The sequence below is a fragment of the Schistocerca gregaria genome, chromosome 9 (assembly GCF_023897955.1).
Source record: "Schistocerca gregaria isolate iqSchGreg1 chromosome 9, iqSchGreg1.2, whole genome shotgun sequence".
Lineage (NCBI taxonomy): Eukaryota > Metazoa > Arthropoda > Insecta > Orthoptera > Acrididae > Schistocerca > Schistocerca gregaria.
In genome coordinates this window covers 176,731,463-176,758,612 of record NC_064928.1, presented here as the reverse complement: position 1 = coordinate 176,758,612, position 27,150 = coordinate 176,731,463, and the positions used below count along the sequence as shown (strand labels likewise).

At 41.8% G+C, this 27,150-nt stretch overlaps 1 protein-coding gene across 1 annotated transcript in view; it reads right to left on the bottom strand.

Moving 5' to 3' along the window:
- Positions 1–8,896: 8,896 nt before the first annotated feature.
- The window catches only part of LOC126291584 (brachyurin-like), a 94,068-nt gene continuing 75,814 nt past the window's right edge, over positions 8,897–27,150 (bottom strand). Inside the window, exons 5-6 of the mRNA XM_049985118.1 lie at positions 23,707–23,843; positions 8,897–9,202 (exon numbers count right to left, since the gene is read on the bottom strand). Coding sequence (XP_049841075.1) covers positions 9,029–9,202; positions 23,707–23,843 — 311 coding nt within the window. The 3' untranslated portion in view covers positions 8,897–9,028. The remainder of the gene's footprint in view (positions 9,203–23,706; positions 23,844–27,150) is intronic.

Here is a 27,150-nt window from a genome sequence, read left to right as displayed (position 1 = left end):
CTACGGATAACGTAGGAGGTATGAATAAAAATACAGGAAATGAAACAGGCGAAAGACAATATAAATGTGTAAAAAATGGGACTGACAGAAAGCACAAAAGGCTAAACTGGTTTGGCTAGAGGAGAATTGGAGTCCGTAGAAGTAAGTGTAACTAAGGAAAATATAGATGTCGCCAATAGAAAGGGGCTTTTGGAGAAAAAAGGTATACGATTGTTAAGAGCTCAGATGGAAAGCCAGTACCAGGCAACGAAAGGAAAACTGAAAGGAGCAAGGGGTAGACACAACATCTGTGTAGAGGAGAATTCAAGACCGTAGAAGTATGCGTAACTAAGGAAAATATAGATGTCGCCAATAGAAAGAGGGTTTTGTAGAAGAAAGGTATACGATTGTTAAGAGCTCAGATGGCAAGCCAGTACCAGGCAACGAAAGGAAAACTGAAGGGAGCAAGGAGTAGACACAACATCTGTGTAGAGGAGAATTGAAGACCGTAGAGGTATGCGTAACTAAGGAAAATAAAGATGTCGCCAATAGAAACAGGCTTTTGTATAAAAAAAGGTATACGATTGTTAAGAGCTCAGATGGAAAGCCAGTACCAGGCAACGAAAGGAAAACTCCAAAAAGCAAAGAGTAGACACAACATCTGTGTAAGGGAAACAGACTTGAGGACAACAACTTAAAAAGAGAAGAGGAAGTATACGAAGATCAGGAAGCGTTTGACACTGCACTGAAAGACGTAGTTAGAAGCAAGGTCACTGGAATAGGTGATTGAGCGCCATGCGAGGGCCATTCGTGACAAAACTGTTCCAGCAGGGGTGCAATATGTATCAGACAGACGAAATGTCCTCAGAGGAGAATGTAACAATTCCATTTTCATATCGACCCGCTGCTGACAGGTGAGAGTATTCTCAAACTATCAGTTTAATAATTCATATTTGCGAAATATTCACGTTAATAATTTACAGGATAATGGTAAAACTGGTAATAGCCGACATTGGGGAAGATAAGTTTGGGTTCTGGAGACGATATATCCTAGAACACAGTTTCAGGAAAAGCAAGTCAATGTTTATAGCATTTGTAGATTTAGAAAACGCTTCTGACAATGTTGAGTGGAGTATACTCTTTGAAGTTCTGAAGGCAGCAGGGATAAAATCCAGCGATCCGAATGTTATATATCACTTGCACAGAAGCCACACAGCAGTTTTAACAGTGGAAGGCCAAGAAAAGGAAGAAGTGGTTTAGAAGGGAGGGACACAGGGCTGTAGCCTATCCCCGATGTTATTCAATCTGAACGTTTAGCAAGGAGTAAAGTAAACCAAAGAAAAATTGGGAGAAGGTACTGAAGTTCAGGGAGAAGAAATTAGACGTTAGCCGATGACATTGTAATTCTGTCAGAGACAGCAATGTACTTGCTAGTGCTTTTGATTGGAATGGACGTGCCTTGAAAGTAAGACATAACAAGAACATCAACAAGAGCAAAACATGATTAATGGAGTGTGATCGAATTAAACCAGACGTTTCTGAGAGAGTCAGATTAGGAAATGAGACATTAAAAGTAGTAGATGAGTTTTGCTATTTGCGCATTAAAATACCTGATGATGGATGAAAAGAGCAGGATGTAAAATGCACGCAGTATGAAGAGTAGCTGTTCCTAGAAAGACGAATTTTACATGGAACATCAATTTAAGAGTTAAAAAGACTTTTCTGAAATTATTTGTCTGGAGTGTAGCTTTGTATGGAAGGGAAACACGGAAGATAAGCATTTTAGACAAGAAGGAAGTATAAGTTTATGAAGTGTGGTGCTATAGAAGGATGTTGAATATTACATTGATAGATCGAATAATAAATGAGAAGGTACTGGATCGAATTGGAGAAAAAATAAGTGTGTGCTGCAACTCAACTAAAAGAAGGGGTCAGTTGATAGGACACGTACTGTGGTAACACTTACAACACTAATACTTACAACAAAAAGATTTAAACGGATGTAGGTTAGAGTAGTTATACGGAGATGAACATGCTTCCACAGGATAGAGCAGCATGCAGAGCTGGACAGATTAGTCTTCAGACGTTTTCTTCTTCTTCTTCTTATTCTCCTCAGCGATCACAGACCCTGTAGACCACGCGCTGCATTAACTATCTGCTTCCACCGCCCTCTGTCTCTGGCAGTCACTCTCCACCCTACGGAACTTTCTAATGCTGCGAGGTCCTTCTCTGTGTCATCTTTCCACCTTGTTCGAGCTCAGCCCAATGGTCTTGTTGCCTGGAGAGTTCCTTCAAATGCGTTTTTGGTGATTCTATCTTCTGTCTTCAGACGCAAGACCACAACGACAACAACTACAACAACAATAATGAAGTGTTTTCAATATTTGTAAATTCCTGAGAGTACGAAATCTCTGATTGTTGAAAAATAGCAGTCCATAACGAAGCTGCCCTTCTCGCTAACTTCAGATTTAATCTGATGGGCGTACTCGGTAAACCTGTTGTAGCGTAAATTTCGTTCTGTCTTCACAACACGTCTATAACCATTTATTTGACAGCGAGCTTCTTATGTTTGTATTTAATACGATAGAGGAGCTACGTAGATTTATCTTCCCGTAAGTTTGCCTTTTCATCCACCACAGGTGTCGGAAACGTAAAATAGTCTTTCATGGGTAAGTCCCAACCAATAAGGTAATCGCCACCAAGAAATACATGACTTAGACTCATGTTGCGAACATACATCCGTACTTTAGACAATATCATTTATAACCATTTAGACTGGGTGTTGTGTTCTGTCCTTAGGTTAGTTTAGTTTAAGTAGTTCTAAGTTCTAGGGGACTGATGAGCATAGCTGTTCAGTCCCATAGTGCTCAGAGCCATTTGAACCATTTATAGCCATTTACGCATAACGCGTAAATGGAGAAATATCGTACATTTGAGATATGAAACAGTAAAAATTAATATCAAAACCACTTCCATGTTAATAGCTAAAGCAAATGTTATTTGACATGTGATCGATTTTCATATATATGGAGATTGTTCGTCAGTACTTGCCCATATCGCGATAATAATACCAACAAGGAAAAGACTTTCCTGATGATACGCACTTTTTTTCTAAATCACGAACCAGTTTTCAACATCTCAATGATATGCTGAAGTTTGAAGTAATCGCTGTACGAAGTAAAAATCTACAGATAACAGTCTTAGAATGCTGGCGTCTATTTTGACCGGAACGAAGGTTGGAATCTTCCTACACGCCGGCTGGGGGTTCTGTAGCTGGTGTAGCTGGTAAGCTAATAAAATAACAATTTGGAAATTTAGAATGCTGAAAGATTTTTTCCATAAGTTTAATAAACACAACAGATACACATAACAATAACATATTCTTCTTCACTATTTACAACAGCGTGCCAACTCTGGGTTAACATTTCGATTCCGAGGCTGTAGAAATCAGGTGGTTTTCAGACGAAGAACTCATTGATCTATGTTCGGAGCGCTTTTTCATATGGGAAGGAAGTTCCTTGGACGTTATACGATAGAGAGCGGAAAAGCTGAAAATCTGAGGGCGCAAGACCAAGTGAGTAAGGTGGGTGCAGAATGATTCCCCAATCAATCCCCCGTGTAGCGTCTTTTGTAACGCAGTCTTCCTGGCCGTTGTTCTTGAACTGCGCTTGCAAGACGTCTCAGTTGTTGACAAAAAATCAGTAGTGATGTTTACAACTCAGGAAAGCAATTTGTAGCACACCACACAGCCGTTGTTCCACCAGATTCATAAGATTATCTTTTGTGGATGAGCGCAGGACTTTTGACGGGGAGTTGCTGCTTTGTTTGGGCCCAGCCATACCCTTCTTATCCTTATGTTACGATAAAGGCACAATTTCTAGTCCCTAGTAACGACAAAGGGTAGCAATGGTCGAAGCTGATCACGAGTCAGTTGACGACGAACAAGCGAGATGCACATAAGGCCACCGGGTGATTTTTGTTACCCACTGTCTCCAAATTGGGCAACGGCCTTGCCGCCGTGGGTACACCTGTTCCCGTCATATCACCGAAGTTAAGCGCTGTCGGGCGTGGCCGGCTCTTGGATGGGTGGCCATCCGGACCACCATGCACTGTTGCCATTTTTCGGGGTGCACTCAGCCTCGTGATACCAACTGAGGAGCTACTCGACCGAATAGAAGAGGCTCCGGTCAAAGAAAACCATCATAACAACCGGGAGAGCGGTGTGCTGGCCCCACGCCCCTTCTATCCCCATCCTTAACTGAGGATGACACGGCGTTCGGATTGTACCGATGGGCCACTTGTAACCTGATGATGAAGTGCTATTACTGTCTCGAAATTACAAAATGACAAAATTTCAACTCAAATAACAACAGCGAACTACAAATAAAAAAATCACAATCGATAAACAAGTGTATACCAACCATAATGCGTTACCCATGCACCCGAATTTTGAACACCCGTCACTGCTTGCAAATGTCGCGTGGTGGTGGAATGATCACACTTAATCACATCTGCCACTTCTCGAGTACACTGAGGTGCATCATTGTGGATTGCTGCTTTTAAACGATCTTCATAAAATCCCGAAGGTCTTTCTGAGCGCGGATGGTTACTAATGTCACACCGATCCTCCTTAAAACGAGGTTCTTGCCTTGCTCTTCCCAAAGACATCATCCTCATACATGGGGCAAACGTTTCTGGCTGTCACCCCTATACGCAACTCATACAGAAGAATATGTCGGAGATGTTCCCATTTGTCCACTTGGTACTCCATTTTCTAGCATCCACAGCTCCACCCACTGTCTCCAGATTACAAAATGACAAAATGACAACTCAAATAACAACAACGAACTACAAAATAAAAAAACGCAATCGATGAACAAGCGTATACTAACCATAATAACAACATGCAAAACAATAACGCTAGGATCTTATGCATAACCTAATATGTGCAATATTTATTTAATTATTTATTTATTTATGCATTTATTTTACTTGGCAAGAGTAGGACCTTCAGGCCCTCTCTTACAACTAACCAGGCATACTCAGATTGAACGAGTTACAGTTTCTACTTAACATTAAGGACATATAACGTATTATGCAGTATTGATGTTAAAGAAAAAAAATAGAGATTGTAACAGTAGTACAATGATAACTATAACAATAAAAAATAATTATAACAATCAAGAATAATAATGATAATAATAGTAATGAGTATGTACATGAAAGTAAACATACTTTTTTTGTGAATGTCAGTCCTATTGTTAGTGGGGAATTTTCTCGTTATGTTCTTGCAGCTTGTGAGTTATTCTCATCGAGCAGAGACATAAGACGATAGAATGGGGTAAAAGAGGTAGATAGCTTAGAGGAAGAGAAATAGAATGGAGAGGAGAAAGAAAGAGATGAGAGGGGCACAACAATGGTGGCTATACCGTCCCTAATATGTAAGTTTTGAGTTCCCTCTTGAATGTTGAGTAGTTCTGGATAAGACGCAGATCACAGGGGAGCGCGTTCCATAGTTGTATGGCTGAGATGGAGAATGACACGGAGAAAGATTTTGTGTTATGTAAAGGTACAGCCAAGATGCTAGACGTATCCGATCTGGTATTGCGATTGTGGAATGATGATAGGTGTTTAATGTGAGAAGATAAGTATTGGGCGCACCAGTGGCTAAGAAATCGATGAAGTAAGCACATCGTGTGGAGATCGCGTGCCTTATGTAGGCGTATGCAACCTAGCTGGGAGTATGAAGGACTGATATGATCATACAACCAAATACTGCACACGTATCTAACGCAAGCATTCATCACTAGCTCGAGGCATCTAGAATTTTCACTATTTGTGCCGTGTTGAACTACATCACAGTAGTAATGATTAGGCAAGACTAGTGTTTGGACTAATTTTTGTTTAACATGGGTTGGAAATATTTTTCTAAATTTTTGAATTCCAAGGAGGGAGGAGAGCGATTTCCGGCAAGCTGTGACTGTTTGTTCTTCCCACTTCAGGTGTTCATCCAAGATTATTCCAAGGTCTTTTACTGTTTTTTGGTATGGTAGTTGGGTACCATTGAGGAGTATTTGAGGGACTGTTTCGCGAAAGTACCGGCTGATTAACTTTGGATGAGATATAAGTATGACCTGGGATTTCTTGGGGTTTAGTTTCAGACCTAGGTTATGTGTCCATCGAAAAACAGAGCAAAGATCTGCGTTCATACTCGCTACTGCGTCAGCAATGTTTTTGGGGCTTGCACTTATTTACAGTTGGATGTCGTCGGCATATAGATGGTAGATTCAGGATACTCATTGACAAAACAGCTAAAATCTATGGAAAATATGCCACTGTAATGTGAAAGTATAGGTAGTTGCCAAATGTAGAGCCAGTGTTTACAATAGCTATTTTAATTGAGAGCAATAATATCAGGCTTATTCTCATATAGGGGAGAAGTGATCGAAAATATCGGACATAATTAATAGCATCGAAAAAGTTTTAATTAAAATTTTGGACATACCTAATCTCTCGTCAGAATAACGCCCGCAGCAAAGCACCGTTTCAATGAAATCAAACAGGTTTAAAGCGGTTACTTTTGTTTATAAATTCCAATTCATAATCCATGTGCAGGAATGTCAGTTCTCTTATCTTGTTTTCTGCGCTCTGAATAACTCTACGTAGCTGCGGCGTGTGATATACGCTACGAAAGGGATCAGGGGATGTTTGTTAAATTGCAAGAAAGTCTTATATAGGTAATTTATACGGGACAGGCTTTTGCCTTAAGGTCACGGACTAAGAAGAGCTGAGAAATTGTGTGCGAGAAAAATGTATCGCTCAGTATTAAATTATATTACATGCCGAATAACCGATAACAGGATCTGTGGACTACACGAAGGGACGTTAAACTGAATATAAGAACGGAATTGGACAATGAGCTATGTGCAAGTAAAAGCGTACGAAGTTTGACTGTCTGTAACGAAGTATAATAATGAGCAATGCTGTAATATCTAAAATTAAGGACATTTTAGTTTCCGTAATTGCTGAGAGTAATTTTAGAATCAACCCTCCTTTCACCCGTATACAAAACGCAGTCATTCATGGTCATTTATTTATTATTCAATGCTGTTCATAAAAAACTGAGGTGATTTCCACAACAGAGTGTGTATTAGTCAGTGATAATCATATACAAGCTGCAAACTGTATCTCTGGATGCCGGAAGATTCGATTATGAAATATTGCGAAGCGTAAATTGTGACTTAAAAGCTATTTAACATTTGATTTACAGTCGGAGAGAAATAAACTACCGGCCATTAAAATCGCTACACCACGAAGATGACGTGCTACAGACGCGAAATTTAACCGACAGGAAGACGATACTGTGATACGCAAATGATTAGCTTTTCAGAGCATTCACACAAGGCTGGAGCCGGTGGCGACACCTACAACGTGCTGACATGAGGAAAGATTCCAATCGATTTCTCTCTCATACACAAACAGCAGCTGACCGGCGTCGCCTGGTGAGAAGTTGAGGTTTATCGTATCGCGACATTGCTGCTCGCGTTGGTCGAGATCCAATGACTGTTAGCAGAACATGGAATAGATGGGTTCAGGAGGGTAATACGGAACGCCGTGCTGGATCCCAAATGCCTCGTATCACTAGCAGTCGAGATGACAGGCATCTTATCCGCATGGCTGTAACGGATCGTGCAGCCAAGTCTCGATCCCTGAGTCAACAGATGGGGACGTCTGCAAGATAACAACCATCTGCACGAACAGTTCGACGACGTTTGCAGCAGCATGGACTGTCAGCTCGGAGACCATGGCTGCGGTTACCCTTGACGCTGCATCACAGACAGGACCGCCAGCGATGGTGTACTCAACGACGAACCTGAGTGCACGAATGGCAAAACGTAGTTTTTTCGGATGATTCCAGGTTCTGTTTACAGCATCATGATGGTCGCGTGCGTGTTTGGCGACATCACGGTGAAGGCACATTGGAAGCGTGTATTCGTCATCGCCATACTGGCGTATCACCCGGCGTGATGGTATCGGTGCCATTGGTTACACGTCTCGGTCACCTCTTGTTCGCATTGACGGCACCTTGAACCGTGGACGATATATTTCAAATGTCTTACGACCCGTGGCTCTACCCTTCATTCGATCCCTACGAAACCCTACATTTCAGCCGGATAAGCACGACCGCATGTTGCAGGTCCTGTACGGGCCTTTCTGGATACATAAAATGTTCGACTGCTGACCTGGCCAGCATATTGTCCACATCTCTCACCAATTGAAAACGTCTGGTCAATAGTGGGCGAGGAATTGGCTCGTCAAAATACGCCAGTCACTACTATTGGTGAACTATGGTATCGTGTTGAAGCTGCATGGGCAGCTGTACCTGTACACGCCATCCGTTTGACTCAATGCCCAGGCGTATCAAGGCCGTTATTACGGCCAGAGGTGGTTGTTCTGGGTACTGATTTCTCAGGATCTATCCACCCGAATTGCATGAATATGTAATCACATGTCAGTTCTAGTATAATATATTTGTCCAGTGAATACCCGTTTGTCATCTGCTTTAGCAATTTTAGTGGCCGGTAGTGTAATACAAAACCAGAAACAGCACGGATAAGTTGTAACGTCGGAATGAGAAAGTTGAAATACTTTATTAACTATCTCGTCTTCGGTGACGCAGTAACAAATGAAGGGTGATCGACTGTGCAAGAAGTCAACATTGATTATTATTATGATTTGGTGGCCGTTACAGTGAAGATGTTTGTGGTTGCTCCATCTTATGTCAAGATATAACGAAATGTCGGGTATATACATTAGATAACAACATCAACGTCTTACGTCAGAGAAGTCGACGACAGCAGATCGTCGGAAGGCGGCCACATGGTACATCGCAAAATAATACATCAGTTTATTAAAGTTGAAGTCACTTTATTGTTGTGAAGAGATGATCACTTATACGACAGAGTAGTGTGTGTTAGCGTATTACGACAGATTGTGAACAAAAGAGATGGTGGCAGAACGGAGCGGCGTCGCAGACAGCAGCAGCTGCTCATGTGGCGCTGATGCCTACGGTCGTGGTAATCCAGTCGAGCACGGAGGTTACCCTGGTGTAGGCTGCCGGCGCCCCGGCTGTGCCACAACCGCCGTCCGGAACAAAGCTGGTCACGCCGATCGCTTTGTAACCTTCTGCCGTCTTGATAACAAGAGCGCTGCCATAGTCACCCTGCAATGTAGACGCTTACTATATTACGTCTAATACACTTATGCTGCACATACTGAGAAAGATGAATGTGAAATGGGAGATATGATACTGCGTGAAGAGTATGACAGAGCACTAAAAGACCTGAGTCGAAACAAGGCCCCGGGGGTAGACAAAACACCATTAGAACTACTGGCAGCCTTGGGAGAGCCAGTCCTGACGAAACTCTACCATCTAGTGAGGAAGATGTATGAGACAGGCGAAATTCCCTCAGACTTCAAGAAGAATATAATAATCCCAATCCCAAAGAAAGCAGGTGTTGACAGATGTGAAAATTACCGAACTATCAGTTTAATAAGCCACGGCTGCAAAATACTAACGCGAATTCGTTACAGACGAATGGAAAAACTGGTAGAAGCCGACCTCGGGGAAGATCAGTTTGGATTCCGTAGAAATGTTGGAACACGTGAGGCAATACTGACCCTAGAAGAAAGATTAAGGAAAGGCAAACCTACGTTTCTAGCATTTGTAGACTTACAGCCAGCTTTTGACAATGTTGACTGCAATACTCTCTTTGAAGTTCTGAAGGTGGCAGGGGCCAAGTATAGTGGGCGAAAGGCTATTCACAATTTGTACAGAATGGAGTTGGCAGTTATAAGAGTCGAGGGGCATGAAAGGGAAGAAGTGGTTGGGAAGGGATTGAGACAGAGTTGTAGTCCCTCCCCGTTGCTATTCAATTTGTATATTGAGCGAGCAGTAAAGAAAACAAAAGAAAAGTTCGGAGTAGGCATTAAAATCCATGGAGAAGAAATAAAAACTTTGAGGTTCGCCAATGACATTGTAATTCTGTCAGAGACAGCAAAGGACTTGGAATAGCAGTTGAACGGAATGGACAGAGTCTTGAAAGGAGGGTATAAGGTGAACATCAACAAAAGCAAATCGAGGATAATAGAATGAAGTCGAGTTAACTGGGGTGATGCTGAGGGAATTAGATTAGGAAATGAGACACTTGAAGTAGTAAAGGAGTCTTGCTATTTGGGGAGCAAAGTAACTGACGACGGTCGAAGTAGAGAGGATATAAAATGTAGACTACCAATGGCAAGGAAAGCGTTTCTGACAAAGAGAAATTTGTTAACATCGAGTATAGATTTAAGTGTCAGCAAGTCCTTTTTGAAAGTGTTTGTATGGAGTGTAGCCATGTATGGAAGTCAAACGTGGACGATGAATAGTTTAGACAAGAATAGAATAGAAGCTTTCGAAATGTGGTGCTACAGAATAATGCTGAAGATTAGATGGGTAGATCACCTAACTAATCAGGTATTGATTAGAATTGAGGAGAAGAGGAATTTGTGGCACAACTTGACTAGAAGAAGGGATCGGTTGGTAGGGCACATTCTGAGGCATCAAGGGATCACCAATTTAGTATTGGAGGGCATCGTGGAGGGTAAAAATCATAGAGGGAGATCAAGAGATGAATACACTAAGCAGATTCAGAAGGATGTAGTCTGCAGTAGGTACTGGGAGATGAAGAAGCTTGCACAGGATAGAGTAGCATGGAGAGCTGCATCTAACCAGTCTCAGGACTGAAGACAACAACAACAACTGAGAAAGGTTACGAACTACTCTCATGCTCATAAATTAAGGATAATTGCAGAATGTGGTGCCACACAACGTGGCACTACACGCAAGTGGCGCTAACAGCATAGGCACATAGGGAAAACACGCGCACAGATCTGTAAGTCCACGGTATTGGTGATATGTTGAGGAAACCGTCCTGAAACACATGTGCTACCAAACGCCACTATTTCCTGCACATGTACCCTGACATCAGTACGGGATATGATCACCATTCCCATGTATACAGGCCGCACAACGGGTTGGCACACTCTGGATCAGGTGGTCGAGCAGCTGCTGGGGTATAGCCTCCCATTCTTGCACCAGTGCCTGTCGGAGCTCCTGAAGTGTCGTAGGGGCTTGAAGACGTGCAGCGATACGTCGACCGAGAGCATCCCAGACGTGCTCGATGGACTTTAGATCTGGAGAACAGGCAGGCCACTCCATTCGCCTGATATCTTCTGTTTCAATGTACTCCTTCACGACCGCAGCTCGGAGGGGCCGTACAAATCAAAAATGTTCAAATGTGTGTGACATCTTATGGGACTTAACTGCTAAGGTCATAGTCCCTGAGCTTACACTTTATTTAATCTAAATTATCCTAAGGACAAACACACACATCCATGCCCGAGGGAGGACTCGAACCTCCGCCGAGACCAGCCGCACAGTCCATGACTGCAGTCCCTTACACCGCTCGGCTAATCCCGCGCGGCGGAGGGGTCGTACGTTATCACTCATCAGGAGGAAGGTGGGACCCACTGCACCCCTGAAAAGACAGACATACTGGTGCAAAATGACGTCCTGATACATCTGACCAGTTACAGTGCCTCTGTCAAAGACATGCAGGCGTGTAAGTGCACCAATCATAATCCCACCCACACCATCAAACCACGACCTCTATACAGGTCCCTTTCGTGACATTAAGGATTCGGTATCTGGATCCTGGTTCACGCCAATTCAAAACCCAGCGAGAATCACTGTTCATACTATATCTGGACTCGTCCGTGAACATAACCTTGGACCACTGTTCCAATGACCATGTACTGTGTTCTTGACACCAGACTTTACGGGCTCTCCTGTGACCAGGGGTCAATGGAATACACCTTGCAGGTCTCCTGGCGATTAAACCGTGTCTGTTCAGTCGTCTGGAGACTCTGTCTGGAGACAACTGTTCCAGTTGCTGCGGTAAGGTCCCGAGCAAGGCTACTTGCAGTACTCCGTAGCCGTCTGCGGGCATTGATGGTGAGATATCGGTCTTCTTGTTGTGTTGTACACTGTGGACGTCCCGTACTGTAGCGCCTGGACACGTTTCCTGTCTGCTGGAATCGTTGCCATAATCTTGAGATCACACATTGTGGCACACTGTTGGCCCGTGCTACGACCTGCTGTGTCGGACTAGCCTCCATTCGCCCTAGTATCTTACCTCTCATAACGTCATCAACATGTGTTCTTTGAGCCATTTTCAACACACAGTTAGCACATTGAAAACGTCTCTACACTTACTCGCTGCATCGTGCTCTGCCACGCACCAACAGACCTCTGCATATGTGGACTGCTGCCAGCACCACCGTGCGACAGCCGCAGGTCAAATGCACCGCATGGTCATACCCCGAGGTGATTTAAACCCGCACACCGCCCACCAGAGCGCTGTTTTACCATGTACCAGCATTATCCTTAATTTGTGAGCATGAGCGTATATTACAACTTGACCTACGTGATGGATAGAACAGGAGCATTGGAGGACTCTCGAAAAGCTGTATATTTATTGATGACACAAGTATGCTGTTGAAAGGTGCACACACGCCGGCCGCGGTGGTCTGGCGGTTCTAGGCGCTCAGTCCTGAACCGCGCTACTGCTACGGTCGCAGGTTCGAATCCTGCCTCGGGCATGGATTTATGTGATGTCCTTAGGTTAATTAGGTTTAAGTAGTTCTACGTTCTAGGGGACTGATGACCACAGATGTTAAGTCCCATAGTGCTCAGAGCCATTTGAACCATTTGAACCAAAGGAGCACACACTTCCATAGCTGACGCAGCCAGAGAAATGATGTAACGGCAAAATATTACAAAAAATCCATATTGTTGGATTCCAGGTATCGCAAGTGGAGATCAACGAGTCCCTATTGGATGGGGCTCCATATGGGACGTTCCTTGGCATCGAGGTCAATGGCAAATTGTGGTAGCATCAGCTCATGGATATATTAAGCAAAAAGCTCGTTCATTCTGCTCTGAACTTTGAAATTTCTCCTTGTGGTGATATGGAGACGGGATTTTGAACACACATTGTGATTTTAAGCCATTATGGAGCCACTGTATAATCTTGTAGTGTGATGCATCTATGATAAAAAAGCATGTATTTTACTTACGTATCAATACTGTTACACCAAGTTGATAATCACACATGTTGCAGAGGTCTCTTCAAGTACCTAATGATTATTGAACTTAAGTGTCACTACATACACTCCATAATTGTACTGGAAGTTGCTAGAAACAGCGAACGAAAGCTTAATTATAGAATTTACAACAACCTATAACACTCCCACACTCCGGACAATACAAGTTACCTCTATGTCTGTCGATATTTGCTAGAAAATCCTGAATCCAGTCGCGAATGTGGTCCGATCCTCCCTAAGCTCGTACGTTACTCATTAAGAAAGTGCGAAACTGTCGAATGCTTTACCCTTACGATTTCCAAGGAACACGTGCAGTCGAAAACTATTGTAAAAGTATCTGAATAAAAATGGAACCATTAATACGGTCAATATGAATTACGTTCTGTCGATGCTGACTGCCTTGCAAATGTGTGCACTGAACAATACCGAATCTTTAATTACATCTCAACGAAAATGATATGAGTATTCTCAGTTTCCTGGCTATATAAATGTAAACCTGCAGCAGGTCTTAAGTATTGTCCAGCAAATTTATGTTTGTGCACGTTCCTAATTAGCTAGCTACATTTTCAAACTAAATTCTCACAACTTCTATGCCACCTGATTTATTACAGTTCGATACTACTGCTCTACAGTTATTATTGCCAGTAATTTTGTGGGGTTCCCGTAATTTAATTTAATCCACTCATTTTTTTTTCACCTTGATGCTAGTTGGCAGCCATTTTATGGTTTCTTTCCGTTCCATACAAAGATGCAGCATTGAAAGAACGGATCCCTGTACGTTCCTTTGAGGACTGGTATTTACATAATTACATGTACGAGGTACCTACGGAATATATATGATGAGTCAAAGAATATTCATAGCTTTTGCCCAGAAAGGCATTTCCTGCTATTTTATTAGCAGGCTCTCAGCACAGGTAAGGTATCTTTCTCCATGCGTCCACCTCTTAAGATTTTCCTACGTTTCTGTTACACTATTTAGTCAGTCAAATAAGCCTGTGACCATTCACACTGTCTATTATTCTGTGCTCTTCATGACTCATATTATTGAAACATAATATGAATCGTGTACGAGCGGTATTCAAATATGGGACCTATAAGTGATGTGTATGCAATATATTTTGTGGACAATCTGACGTTTGCTAGTATTGTAGCAATGAATCATAGCTTCCCATTAACTTTACCTACAACTTACAGACACATTGAAACACAAATTTCTACGTCTATACTCTCCAAACCACTTTCAAAGGCGTGGCAGAGAATACGTTCCACTGTAGCAATGTTTGGGCTTCCCCTGTTTCATTGACGAATTGCTTGCGGGAAGAAGGAATGAATAATAAATGCCTGTGTGCGCCCTGTAGTTACTCTAATCTTATCATTGCGATTCCTGCGGGAGTGGACGGTTGTAGTATAGTCCTGGAGTCGTCACATAAGTTGGTTTTGCAGACTTTCTAAGTAGGCAGTCACTGTACAGTTTGCGTCTACCTTGAAGTGTATAACAGTTAAGTTCCTCCAGCATATCTGCGACACTCTCCCGCGGGTCAAACAAACCTGCTGCCCTTCCATGTCTCCGTTGTGTCCTTTGTTAGTCCTATTTGTTATGGGTCCCACTTATTTGAGCAATATTTTAGAATCTCCATCGTAGACAGATTACATCTCCACAGTACTTTACCAATGAACTGCAATCTACCACCTACCTAAGCTACGACTTAGACTGCGTGATCGTTCAATTTCATATTCCTATGATTTGTTACACCCAAGTATTTGTATGACTTCACTTCACCTCTGACTCATTGATATTGTAGTCACGGGATATTACTTTTTTGTTCAGTGCCGTGCACAGTTTCGCATTTCTGAAGTGAGTTTACAATCTGTTCACAACTTTGAAATCTTATCGAGGTATGACTGAATACTTGAGCACCTTTCTACACAGCATGCTTCGTTATAGATGATAGCATCATCTGGTAAAAGTCATTAACGTCGTTAATATTCAACACGAACAGCCAGGGTCCCAACTCTATTCCGTGAGGCACATCCGAAGTTACTTCTATATCTGCTGACGACTCTCCATCCAAGATAACATGCTGTGTTTTGCCCACCAATGTATCATCATTCCAGTCACAAACCTTGCTTGGTAACCCAGATGACGATACTTTTGATAATAAGTGCAGATGTGAAACTGGCTCTCATAGTTTTCGGAAGTCAAGTATACTGCATCCACCCGACTGTCTTATCTATGGTTTACAATATGTCATGTGACAAAACTGCGTCCTGGGAGTCACATGATTTGTGTTTTCAGTATCCGTGCTGGGTGGCATGGAGGAAGTCACTCTGTTCGAGATATCCCTCTTCATTTGAGCTCAGAATATGTTCTAAGATGCTCCAAAAGGCGAGTTCAGCGATATCAGTTGATAGTTATGAATCGCTTCTACTACCCTTTTTGTAGACAGGTGTAACCTGTGCTTTCTTCCGACTACTGGACACAGGTCTTTATTCGAGTGATCTGCTGTAGATTATGGGTATCAGAGCGGCTAACTCTGCCACATATTCGCTAAAGAATCTGATAGGGATTTCACCAGGCTCTGGAGCTTTGTTCAGTTTTAACGAATTCATCTGTTTCTCAACACCACTGATACTATTATCTATCTCACTTATGTTTTCAATGGTACGAGAATTAAGTTAGGGCAATACTCCTTGGCTTTCCTCTCTAAAGGAACATTTGAAAACAGACCTACGCAATTCTCCTTTCGCTTTGGTATTCTAAATTTCAGTTCCACTACCTTCCAAGAGCAACTGGACACTAGCATTGGTGCCAGCAACAGCCTTAACGTACGACCAGAATTTCTTTGGGTTTTGTGAAAGATAATTTGACAATATTCTGCTACGGTAGTCATTTAAGGCGTGACACATTGTTCTCTTGGCTGCCAAATGTGTTTCGTTCTGCCTCTCTCTCCACCTTTGGCCACTTTGTTTTATACCTATTATGCAGTAGCCTCTGTTTCTTTAGAAGTTTGTTTACAGCGGCAGGGTACCATTAAGGTTTCCTCCCTTTCACGAACTGTTTCACTAGGTACATATCCATCCAGTGAATCGTCAACTATTCTTTAAAACTTGAGCCATAGTTCATCTATGTCCTCCTGTCCTGTGCCGAGAGTTTAACCCCACTACTGTCTTTAATTTAGTTAATCGAACATAAAAATATTCCTACATGTATTATTTGCCCTTTGTAACTTTGCTAATCATTGTTGCTACAACTCCCTGATGGTCACTGATACCAGTTTCAATCCTCAAAGAGATCAGGTCTATTTATTGAAGTAAGACACATTATATTTCCACCGGGAATGGAATGCCGAACTACCTGTTCTAGGTAGTTTTCAGAAAAGGCATTTAAAACGTTTCGCCGGATGTATTGTCATGCCCGCCACTAACAAAACTGTCATTATCATCGTTGATTGTTGGATGATTAAAGCCTCCTCCGATAATTACAGTGTGGTTGGGGAACTTACATGCTACCGATGTGAGGTTATTGCCTAAAGTTTTCGGTTGCATGAAGAAGTGAGTCTGGGGGCCGGCAGAAGAATTACCATTTTATGCCCCCACCAGATACTGACTGTTGCTCAATCAATATCGCATGTAACTTCAATTCCTATGTCGACGGATTTCATTTTCTTGGCTAATTATGTGGTGTTCCCAGGCACGCAAAAGCTTTTGTGACGCAGATTATGCAGTGGCTCAGTTTGTGTAGTGGTTGGAAGGACGTCTTATAGATGACGTCGCCAGCTGTATGTAGCGAGTGGCAAATGCTGCAAGCAACAGTATACATAAGAAGAAGCTTACGGTTGCCTATCGCACGTCATCACAGCCAACATTAATGAGATTTCTTTAGTTTTGTAAAACGACAAGGCCAGTTAATTTAATTTTCTCCAGTAGCTGACACTCCCCAGTAGCTGACATTAGCCAGTAGCATTACAGGGAGATAGAGGGAGACGGAGATGGATAGGGAGGCTATTCAGCAGTATCATGCTTCTGTATTTCCACACATACACACTGAAATCGACCATATGCGTAGCAGAAAGGTGTCACTACTTTCAGTGCAGAATGACCTGTATTTGATTCCAGTAACCTTGCAAGTTTTTCTGAGGTGGGAAGGTCTATAACAGGGTTTGTTATTCACACTCACAAGCGAAATGGTTTCAAATTAAAATTCGTGCAGTACCAAGACCTATCCACTGAGTCGCTCATGCCGCAACTTGGCTTTCGTTATAAATGAGAATGCTTTGTCATCTGTTAGCTGTTGGTTAAATAGTAACAGAAATTATTAAATACATACTGTACTGCTAGCACCTCCTTCCGTGTGACATGGTAATTTTCCTTCCACTATTCAAAGATGCTGCTGGCGAATATTATTGTTGTTTCCACTATCTTTCTCTGTTCTTCATCTACCTGATACACCATGTTAAACACCTTGTTGGCTTTGGGTGGGCTATGGTCTCCAAATTGTTCAACCTTCTCTTCTCCTTTCGAAACCTGTATTTTTATTCGTTACCTCAATTTTTTCCTTCAGTAATCATTTAGTATTTCATAGTTCAGGGTTTGTTAATTTTCAAAATGGTAGTAGCAATAGTTAATACTCGAGACTCTTTTCAATTGCTTTTGGTATGTAGCTATGGGTAACTTATTAACTGGTTGTAGCTTCTCTGGGTTGAGCCTAATCTCTTCTAACATAAAGACATGTCCTCAAAATTTGATTTACCGTCGCCGATGATCATATTTGCTTTTATATATATATATATATATATATATATATATATATATATATATATATATATATATTACCTCCAGTTTATTAGAATATTTCTTATTATACGTTCTTGGCATGGCTCTGAGCACTATGGGACTTTTAAGGTCATTAGTCCTCTAGGACTTAGAACTACTTAAACCTAACTAACCTAAGGACATCACACACATCCATACCAGAGGTTGGGTTCGAAGCTGCGACCACAGCGGTCGCGCGGCTCCAGACTGTAGCGCCTAGAACCGCTCGGCCACCCCGTCCGGCTTATCCGTTCTTCCACTGCCTCACTCACCACAATGAGATTGTTACATAATCTGTATTCGCCGTAGCAAATCTTCATATAATTCGCTGCATAACACCCATGTAAAAGAGGGGATCACTTCTGGTAACACCTGATGTATAAAGATGTGGTATACTATAGACATCCTTTATCCAACGCGACTTCAGTGGTCTGTCAGGTCGAAACTATTAACTTCCTGGCACTTTTGAATATTTGTAATGGTTCATTGAGAGTGGCTGGTCTGCGACTTTCACACTCAAACATCAGCTAGGCTTATTGTACTGGTGTCATTCTCTTTCCCTCCCAATTCTTACTTTCCATTTTAGAAATGTAATTCCACCTTCTAGCTTTCCATCCCATCTGCACCAGTTATTATTGGCACCTTATATGCTTGATACCGTGGACGACCGCTCCACTAAGCACGACTCACGCCCCATCCTCACAGCTTTACTTCTGCCAGTACCTCGTCTCCTACCTTCCAAACTTCACAGAAGCTCTCCTGCGAAACTTTCAGAACTAGCATTCCTGAAAGAAAGGATACTGCAGAGACATGGCATAGCCACAGACTGGGGGATGTTTCCAGAATGAGATTTTCACTCTGCAGAGGAGTGTGCGCTGATATGAAACTTCCTGGCAGATTAAAACTGTGTGCCCGACCGAGACTCGAACTCGGGATCTGTGAGGATGGGGCGTGAGTCGTGCTTGGGTAGCTCAGTTGGTATAGCACTTGCCCGCAAAAGGCAAAGGTCCCGAGTTCGAGTCTCGGTCAGGCACACAGTTTTAATCTGCCAGGAAGTTTCATATCAGCGCACACTCCGCTGCAGAGTGAAAATCTCATTATAGACCGCTCCACTAATTCTGAAACCACAGACTGACAAATTTGATTCATAGGCTCCTTTTCTCAGTAGGCTCTCACGCAATGTCTCGGATACTGTGTATGCTTCATCCCATAAAGCTTACACATCAATATCTATTTCTACAGCTTCAATATGAGACGCTTGTTCTTGTTCCACTAAGTTTCCTTCTTCTGTTAGTTTCTCTACTTCGTCCTTCAGGCTTTCAGTTATGATCCGTGCTTTTGGAGGAGCCTTACGTTACTTCCATGGTGTGGCTTGCCTAGAACCATTGCCTGTTTCCCTGCTTATCATCTCTCCCTTTTGATTTCTCCTTCTGTTGCTGCTCTGCTATTCATACACGGGAAATGTTACTACAAAGCTGTTGCACCTGCTGCGGCCTCTGTTGTGACCTCAGCAACTCCCCCTCACATAGCTGCCCCTGCCTTCTTTGTATCCTCTATGCAATGCTTAGCGCTACATGTCGTCGATCATTTAGCTAGCACTCTAGCCAGTCACGTGTGCACGTGTAACCTCGCTACTTCAGGAGCACATTATTTCTGTTACAGTCGTATCATTCAAGGGTCCTATTTACTCGTTTTCAAATCTTCCTTGAGTGCTCTCTCTTTTTCGACTATCAGGCTGTCTGACATATCTACATAACGTGCTGGTACTCTGCTCATTACACATCTTATGAAGGTTTTGTCTGCTCTGCTCATTACTAATCTTATTAAGGTTTTGTTTGCTACTGATGTGGCCAAATATCTGTTTAATTCTAGTGACTTTCTTACTATGCCTACCATCGGCCCATTGACCTACCTAAAATATTCTCATAGTCTCAGCTCATCCCTGACCAATATTTATCCAAAGAAGTGGTTTCATACTCGTCGTGTGTCATCCTTGTAAATTCAGGGAATCTCCCTAGTTGACCACTACATTGTTCGGGCTCATCACAGCGAAATCTATGTCTTTTATATTGGCCCATTGGTTGAATATCTCTATTTAAAGCCTGTATAAAAATACTACTTCATGCAGTCTTCGACTCAGTAGGAAATTTTTACAACCCCTGCCAAAAGCATTGCACCCTTCTAACCGATTTGTTACTATGTAGTACACTCCTTTGTACTGACGTTAGCAGTTTGTCTCTGGAAAATTTTCCATTCCGTTGTACCTAAGTTATTGTTCGCAGTGGCTACAGTATCATCAGTCATATGCATCAATGTTGCCAACTTCGTCATAACCTTTTTGAATTTTGTCTCACTACTGTCGCTAATTTCGCCTATTTTTTGTGTGATGGGTTCTGCCTCACATTGTACAGACGCTAACTGGAGGCCGATCTTGCTCGCGACGCGTTGCTTTGCCTGTTGTTGACTGTCGTTCGAATTTTTTGATTCAGTCATTCCATTTAATGAGGATCTCTGCTTATTGAGCTGTTACTTCTCTTATTTAGGCACCGTTCCCTTCTGTCTTCCTATCATATGTGCTTCCATCTATCCTTTTGTCTATTACAGTGGCTTTTTCCTTAATCATTCTAGGTCTGAGGTTATCGTACCCATTAGTGTTTTGCAGCTGCTAAGAGTATCTGCCTCTGGTACTTACCTGGGCTTTTTCCTGTTCCGTATTCCCTTTACTTTGTAAGTTTTGTTGATTAGTGTACTGCTGTCCTGCAAATCCACTATCTCCTCCATTAAATCAGACTCCGTTGTTCTTGTTCATGACATTTCTGATATTCTTGAATCGGTCCTTCATCTTCCTTCAAATGGTTCAAATGGCTCTGAGCACTATCGGAATTAACATCTGAGGTCATCAGTCCCCTAGAACTTAGCACTACTTAAACCTATACAACCTAAGGACATCACACACATCCATGCCCGAGGCAGGATTCGAACCTGCGACCGTAGCGGTCCAGTGGTTCCGGACTGAAGTGCCTAGAAACGTTCGGCCACCGCGGCCGGCCCACCTTCCTTCCTGCGTCTAGTTTACAAAACTTAAAATTCTGTTCAGTGTCCGTTCTGACGAGGGCTGCTGTGGCCGAGTGGTTCTAGGCGCTTCAGTCCGGAACAGCGCTGCTACTACGGTCGCAGGTTAGAATCCTGCCTCTGGCATGGGTGTGTGTCATGTCCTTAGGCTAGTTAAGTTCAAGTAGTTCCAAGTCTAGGAGAGTGATGACCTCAGATGCTAAGTCCCATAGTGCTTAGAGCCATTTGAACCATTTTGAACCGTCCTGACATGTCTTTTTTTGACTTCGGCCATCTTTGACACGACGCACTGGATTTCCTTCCTGGCATTGTACACTAATTTATTCACAGGACTCTTGCAAAATATATTTCTACTTCTACTGAACAATGCCTACAGAAGCAATGCTATATCCACCGTAATGCTTTGGCTATACTTACAAGTTTATTTGCCTCGGAATACAGGTCGCTTCACTGCTGTGGTTGATGTATTGTGATGTTGATCGTCTCATACCACAGAAGTGTGTGTGTGGTCACGGTGTTTGTTCTTTCATTTGTATGTCAGATCTTCTGCACATGTCAGAAACCATTGTCATTCATGCTTGCAGTACATACCCTACTGTTACCGTGCAGAGTTCAACACAGTTCCTTTCCGTGATAGTCGTAATTCGAGCTACATTACTACCGAGCTAGTACCTGGCGACTGAACAACAGCTCACGTCTGGCACATACAATACTTTTTTATCTACATGTTCATGATGTATCTTTAACAGCCATCAACTTGGTAACTACACATTATCAGTATCTGTTATAAAACATAACACGATGCATGTAAACTTGGCATAGTGGTTCTCAACAATGAAAGCTCCTAACTAATGCCCCATACCAACGCTTCTGCAAATTCACACCGAGGGATTGTAACTCTAAAGAAGCCACTATATTTACAGTCTTAATTATTTCACCGACAACAGCTTCGACATGTAGCACATTCTCCTGTAGGTCATTAATCCACGAGAATCCCAGAAAGTAACTTTAGTTCTACTCCCACTTTAAAGATAACACCCTTCTGTTTAACCCTGATATATGTAATTATTAATGAAGAACCAATCCACTTCTTAATACAAATCTTGCTCTCAACCGTACCTTTAACTTTTGCTACGACCGATCCCCAACAATACAGTCTAATGAACACTTCTAGCTCCTGTCACTGGCCTACTCACATACCCACTCAGGACGTACTGAAATGATTCTGTAGTGACTCGGCAATGCTGTAGCTACCATCACATTAGCCAGAAGTAATTAAGCCAAAGGGAACGAATGTAGAAGACACAGTACTCCTATATAGTGTGGAATGCCTGTCGTGAGGTTCTTAGTGTGAAGCTTGGATACCAGGTGGGAGACACAAGACTTTGCTTGTGCGTGTGTGTGTGTGTGTGTGTGTTCGTGTGTGTTTGTGTGTGTGTAGAGAGAAAGAGGTGAACCGTCATCTTCACAACTGTTGCCAAGAAATTCTCCTGCCTCGAGCGCTGTATGTCGCGAATGTCACCATCACTTCAGAGAGCGTGAAGAAGTCTAATGAATAGTCTTTGATGACTAACAGCCAGGAAAGTCGTCCTGAGATGATGATTAATGGAGTGAAAATTTTATTTTTTCTTTCTAAATTGTACTCCTCGACGGAAAAATACTGATTGCATAAGAATAGGCTTTCTAAGTGCTCACTGCAATAAGTTTCTACATGACCCAAAATACATCTATTTTATAGAAATAAAACGATTGTATTAGTATCTGTTTTATGTTCTTCAAGCTGGTGCGCATAGTCCTTTTATGTTTTAATGACTGACAATGCCAAATTCATATATTAAACTTTATAATTAACTGTATTATCAGGAAGTAGGGGAGAGAGAGCCACAGATATGATACACAAACTGAGGTGGCGTTTTTCACTGCGGCAAGACCTTCACATGAAATTCCAGTCACCAACTTTCTCCTTAGAGGGTGAAAATATTTTGTTCGCTCCCACCTGCATGGGGAAAAGTTATCGTTGCAATAAAATAAGAGAAATCAGAGCTCGCAAGAAAAGACGTAAGTGTTCGTTTATCCCGCACGCCATTCGAGAGTGGAACGGTCGAAAAGTATTTTAAAGGTGGTTTGATGAACACTCTGCCAGACACTCAGTTCCGAATAGCAGAGTAAGCATGTAAATGAAGGTGTAGATAAAGAAGTGGATATTTATATGTTCCAAAATGTCTGGCTGTACATAATACTGTCACCACCTAAATCGCTTGCCAGTGTGGATATCAACATAATCATCGATCAGAAGTCTTAGGGAAGAAATGGATATAACGATTTCACCCTCCTGCAGCTTCTGAGACATTGACATCTGCTGACAGCAACATATTGATAACAAGTGGAAAACTCAGGAGACAAGATGTGAGTCATAACTAGATTACTTGGTATGTTGACGGGCTATCAGTGAATGCAAGCAGACCGTGTGATAAAGCTACCAACAGCAAGTTCTGTTAATTCGATGAAGTAAACTATAAATCATTAATTAATTGTAAATAGCAAATACTATTTCGCTACAAACCCAGTCTGAAAATACCACACATTAAGAAATTGTTAAGGCCTAAGTGGTGAAGAAGAATCAGATTTTCTACTCACAGGACACATGCCAGTGTACTCGTTTCCGGCACACAGCGTGCTTTCAATAATGCGACCCGGCTCGTAGTACTGGGTACACACTGAGTTGGGAATAACCGTCACCTCGGTCCATTGAAGAACCTCTGGACAGCAGGTCGCTGTAACGAAAAGAATTTTATTATGTCGTCTTCGTGTCTCTTTATCAATGTGAACATCCAGTTACAGCGCTCTCCAGCACCAACATAATATAAATAAATAATATCAATTCCAAGCCATTTGCACTGTAGGGATCTCTGAGTAATGAATAGCGAAATTCAGAAAAACAATCTTTGCAGTAACTTGTCAATGCCATTGTACAAATTACCAGACTCCATTTGCCCAAATATTTCATTACTATAGAGAGTGAATCAGTTTCGATGTAACGAATCAATCACAAGTTGGTGTACAGGGTCACATACTGGCTGTTGTCAGACGAATGATCAGCACAGAGAAACATACTAAACTTTATCAGGTTACCTTCCATTCGGAAAGCGATTTCACTCAGCGACTGACAAGACAAAACAAAACATACTAAACTTTATTATCAGGTATACACGAATTAGTTTTCAGAAAAACATTTGATACCGGTGACACCTAAATTGAAGAAAGAGATTAAAATTTAAATACTTTTGACTCTATATTTAATTTGTTTTAACCGAAAATTCATCAGTGAGATAAAACAAGCAATTCAAGACAAGCAGTTCTAGATTAAATTAGTCTTTCATAACTGTTGACGTCAGCTGATATTTGTCATGGATTATTGGGACTGTCAGATTTTTCTCATTCCATACGTAAGTAGAGCTTTGTTGAAGAATATTAAAGTAAATAATTTTTATGTACTGTGTTTTTGAATATTACCTTTTTAAAATTCTTGATTAATTATTTATAGCCAATCTTATTAATAATTACTTGTGCTGGCAAAGCCATTTCTCTGCTTCTGTCTAGAGAATCGATCAAAAATAAGGTCATTAGAGACGGAGCACAGGCTCGGAGTAGCGAAGGATGGGGAAGGAAGTCGGCCGTGCCCTTCCGGAATTTGCCTGAAGCGATTTATCGAAATCACAGAAAACCTAAATCAGGATGGCCGGACGTGGGTTTGAACTGTCGTTCTCCCAAATGCTACTCCAGTGTGCTAACCACCGCGCCACCTCTCAAGTAAGAGTTCACTGATTAACAAAACAACGAACGAGTTGAAACAATACCAACAATTGGTGCTGGCTAAAATAGGAATGGGCTATAACGGACAGTACCATGGAAGTATAGACAGTTTAAATATATCGTTGGCCTTGCTGACTATCGATAGTGCTTATCATTTAGTCGTCTTATGATTCAAAGTCAAAATATCTTTCAATTTCAATATATGGCAACCACGACGTGTTTAATTTCATTCACGTGATTGGGGGGGGGGGGGGGGGGTAGGACCCACCCTTTGGCCTCATCCTTGTAACAACTTGTCCTCGTGTCAGCTGCGCTCTCCGCCTTCCTCGGGCGTCGGCAAGTGGTCGGGGTTTCCGGTGTTGCTCACGACTCGGCATCCTCTTTCACCTACTGGGGTAGCGGTTCCAAATGGCAGCCTATCACTGCAGTTACGTGCGTGTTGGCCAAGTGTGACCCAGTTTAAAGGTGTGTGCGTCCCGTACTACCTTGTACTTCAAAGACCATCCAGTAAATTGTTTGACATCTCGTCTGCGATTTTACTCGTATTTCCAGTCATTGTGTCGCTTGTGCAATTTCGGAAGAAATTACGAACAGTAATCCATTACACAGTTTACACAAGACAAATACATATTGTTACTATCTTTACACTCACGAAGATCATTAACATATGCAACTCGCATACCATTTCCCTTTAAAATCATGGGAAAAGTCGGTAGTTACATCAGTGAAATTTATGCTGCTTTCCTCACTGCTATTTCTTTAACAACAATGAAATTAGTTAAGTTCACAGAAGTTAATAGTTATGTCAATGAAACGAATGCTTCTTCTCCAAAAATTATTTCTTTAACAACAGTGGAACTGCTTATATCTCACAAATTCAATGTTATCAGCATGAAAGTGAACTTTTCAAATTTCAAAATTCTGTGTATACTTCATTTCTCTTTTTACATAAATGTGGAAATTCACGTTCATTAGATATTATATTGAATTCGGTTTGGGTGGAAATTGGTATGTGGGTTCACTAATCTTGTAGTTCGCGTGCATTACATTAGACCCGAGAAATCCAGCGATATTAACTCATTCTCTGACAATTGCCCTCTCTAGCTGTGATTTCTGTCACCTCTAGTCTATAGTGGCCACCTAAAATTCCTGTTTTTCCTACTATGATATCAATAGTTGATTTTAAATTATCATTCATTGTGTCATTTGTGAAAATCAGTGTCGCTGTTTCTCAGTTCAGTGTGCATTCTTCAAGGTTGGAAAACGCAAATCTGTAGCAAAAGCACACAAATAATTCATCCAAAAAACACAAAAACTGTACTGCACCATTATCTGTTGCTATCCACAATTTTACTTCACCTGTTTCTCTTAACTTACTTTTTCATTCCTTGTTTTGTTTCGCCGTATTCCGTTACCTTTCTTCATCTGTATTGATCGAACCAAGATTTCATCCTTCTAGTTCGTCCATCTTTAATATTTATTTTGGTTTTGATTCCATTACACGGGTAATATTCTCACACATCTCAAATTATATTAACAATACCTGGGAATCGGTAAAAATCTCTTATCTTATTCCCATTAGCACATAAAACTCTCATTTAAATCAGCGTGTACTGCTAAATACCCTCTACACAAAATCATACACAAATTGCGGCGTCCTTTGCTTTCGTCAATACTGATTAAACATCATCTCCCACAGCTCACAAAACATCACTTCTCCTAACTCGGCACCGTCCTTTGCCTTCTTATGACATCATTTCTCATAACAGTCAATCCTCATACGCATTTCTCTCCTTCAGCACTTACATCCAACCATTGGCCTACGTTTCCCTTCTTTGTATATTCGTTCCCCTTGGCCCTGACATCGTGTGACAAATTCGTGGATGTCATGAAGTTTCAATTACATGGTTCCCTGAGATCACTTGGACCTTCTCTATTGCTGACAGAATACAGACTCGATGTCACATCTGCTGTAATACTCTTCTGTCCATTTAAATATATTAACATGTGACACGTAACGACTCCCAATGCATTTAACACATTTCAGCGTTTCCAACTCCACAACATTACCGTGCACAATTCTTTGCACTTGATATGGTCGGCAAAATATACAGACGGAAAACAATGGCAACACCAAAAAATAATTAATGTAGAGTAATGAAATTTCGGTAATATATTTGTCTAGGTAACATTTGTAAGTGGTTAACATTGGCAGATCACAGGTTAATGTAAGCACGAGATAAGCCGTTGCAAAAGCGAAATGCTGGT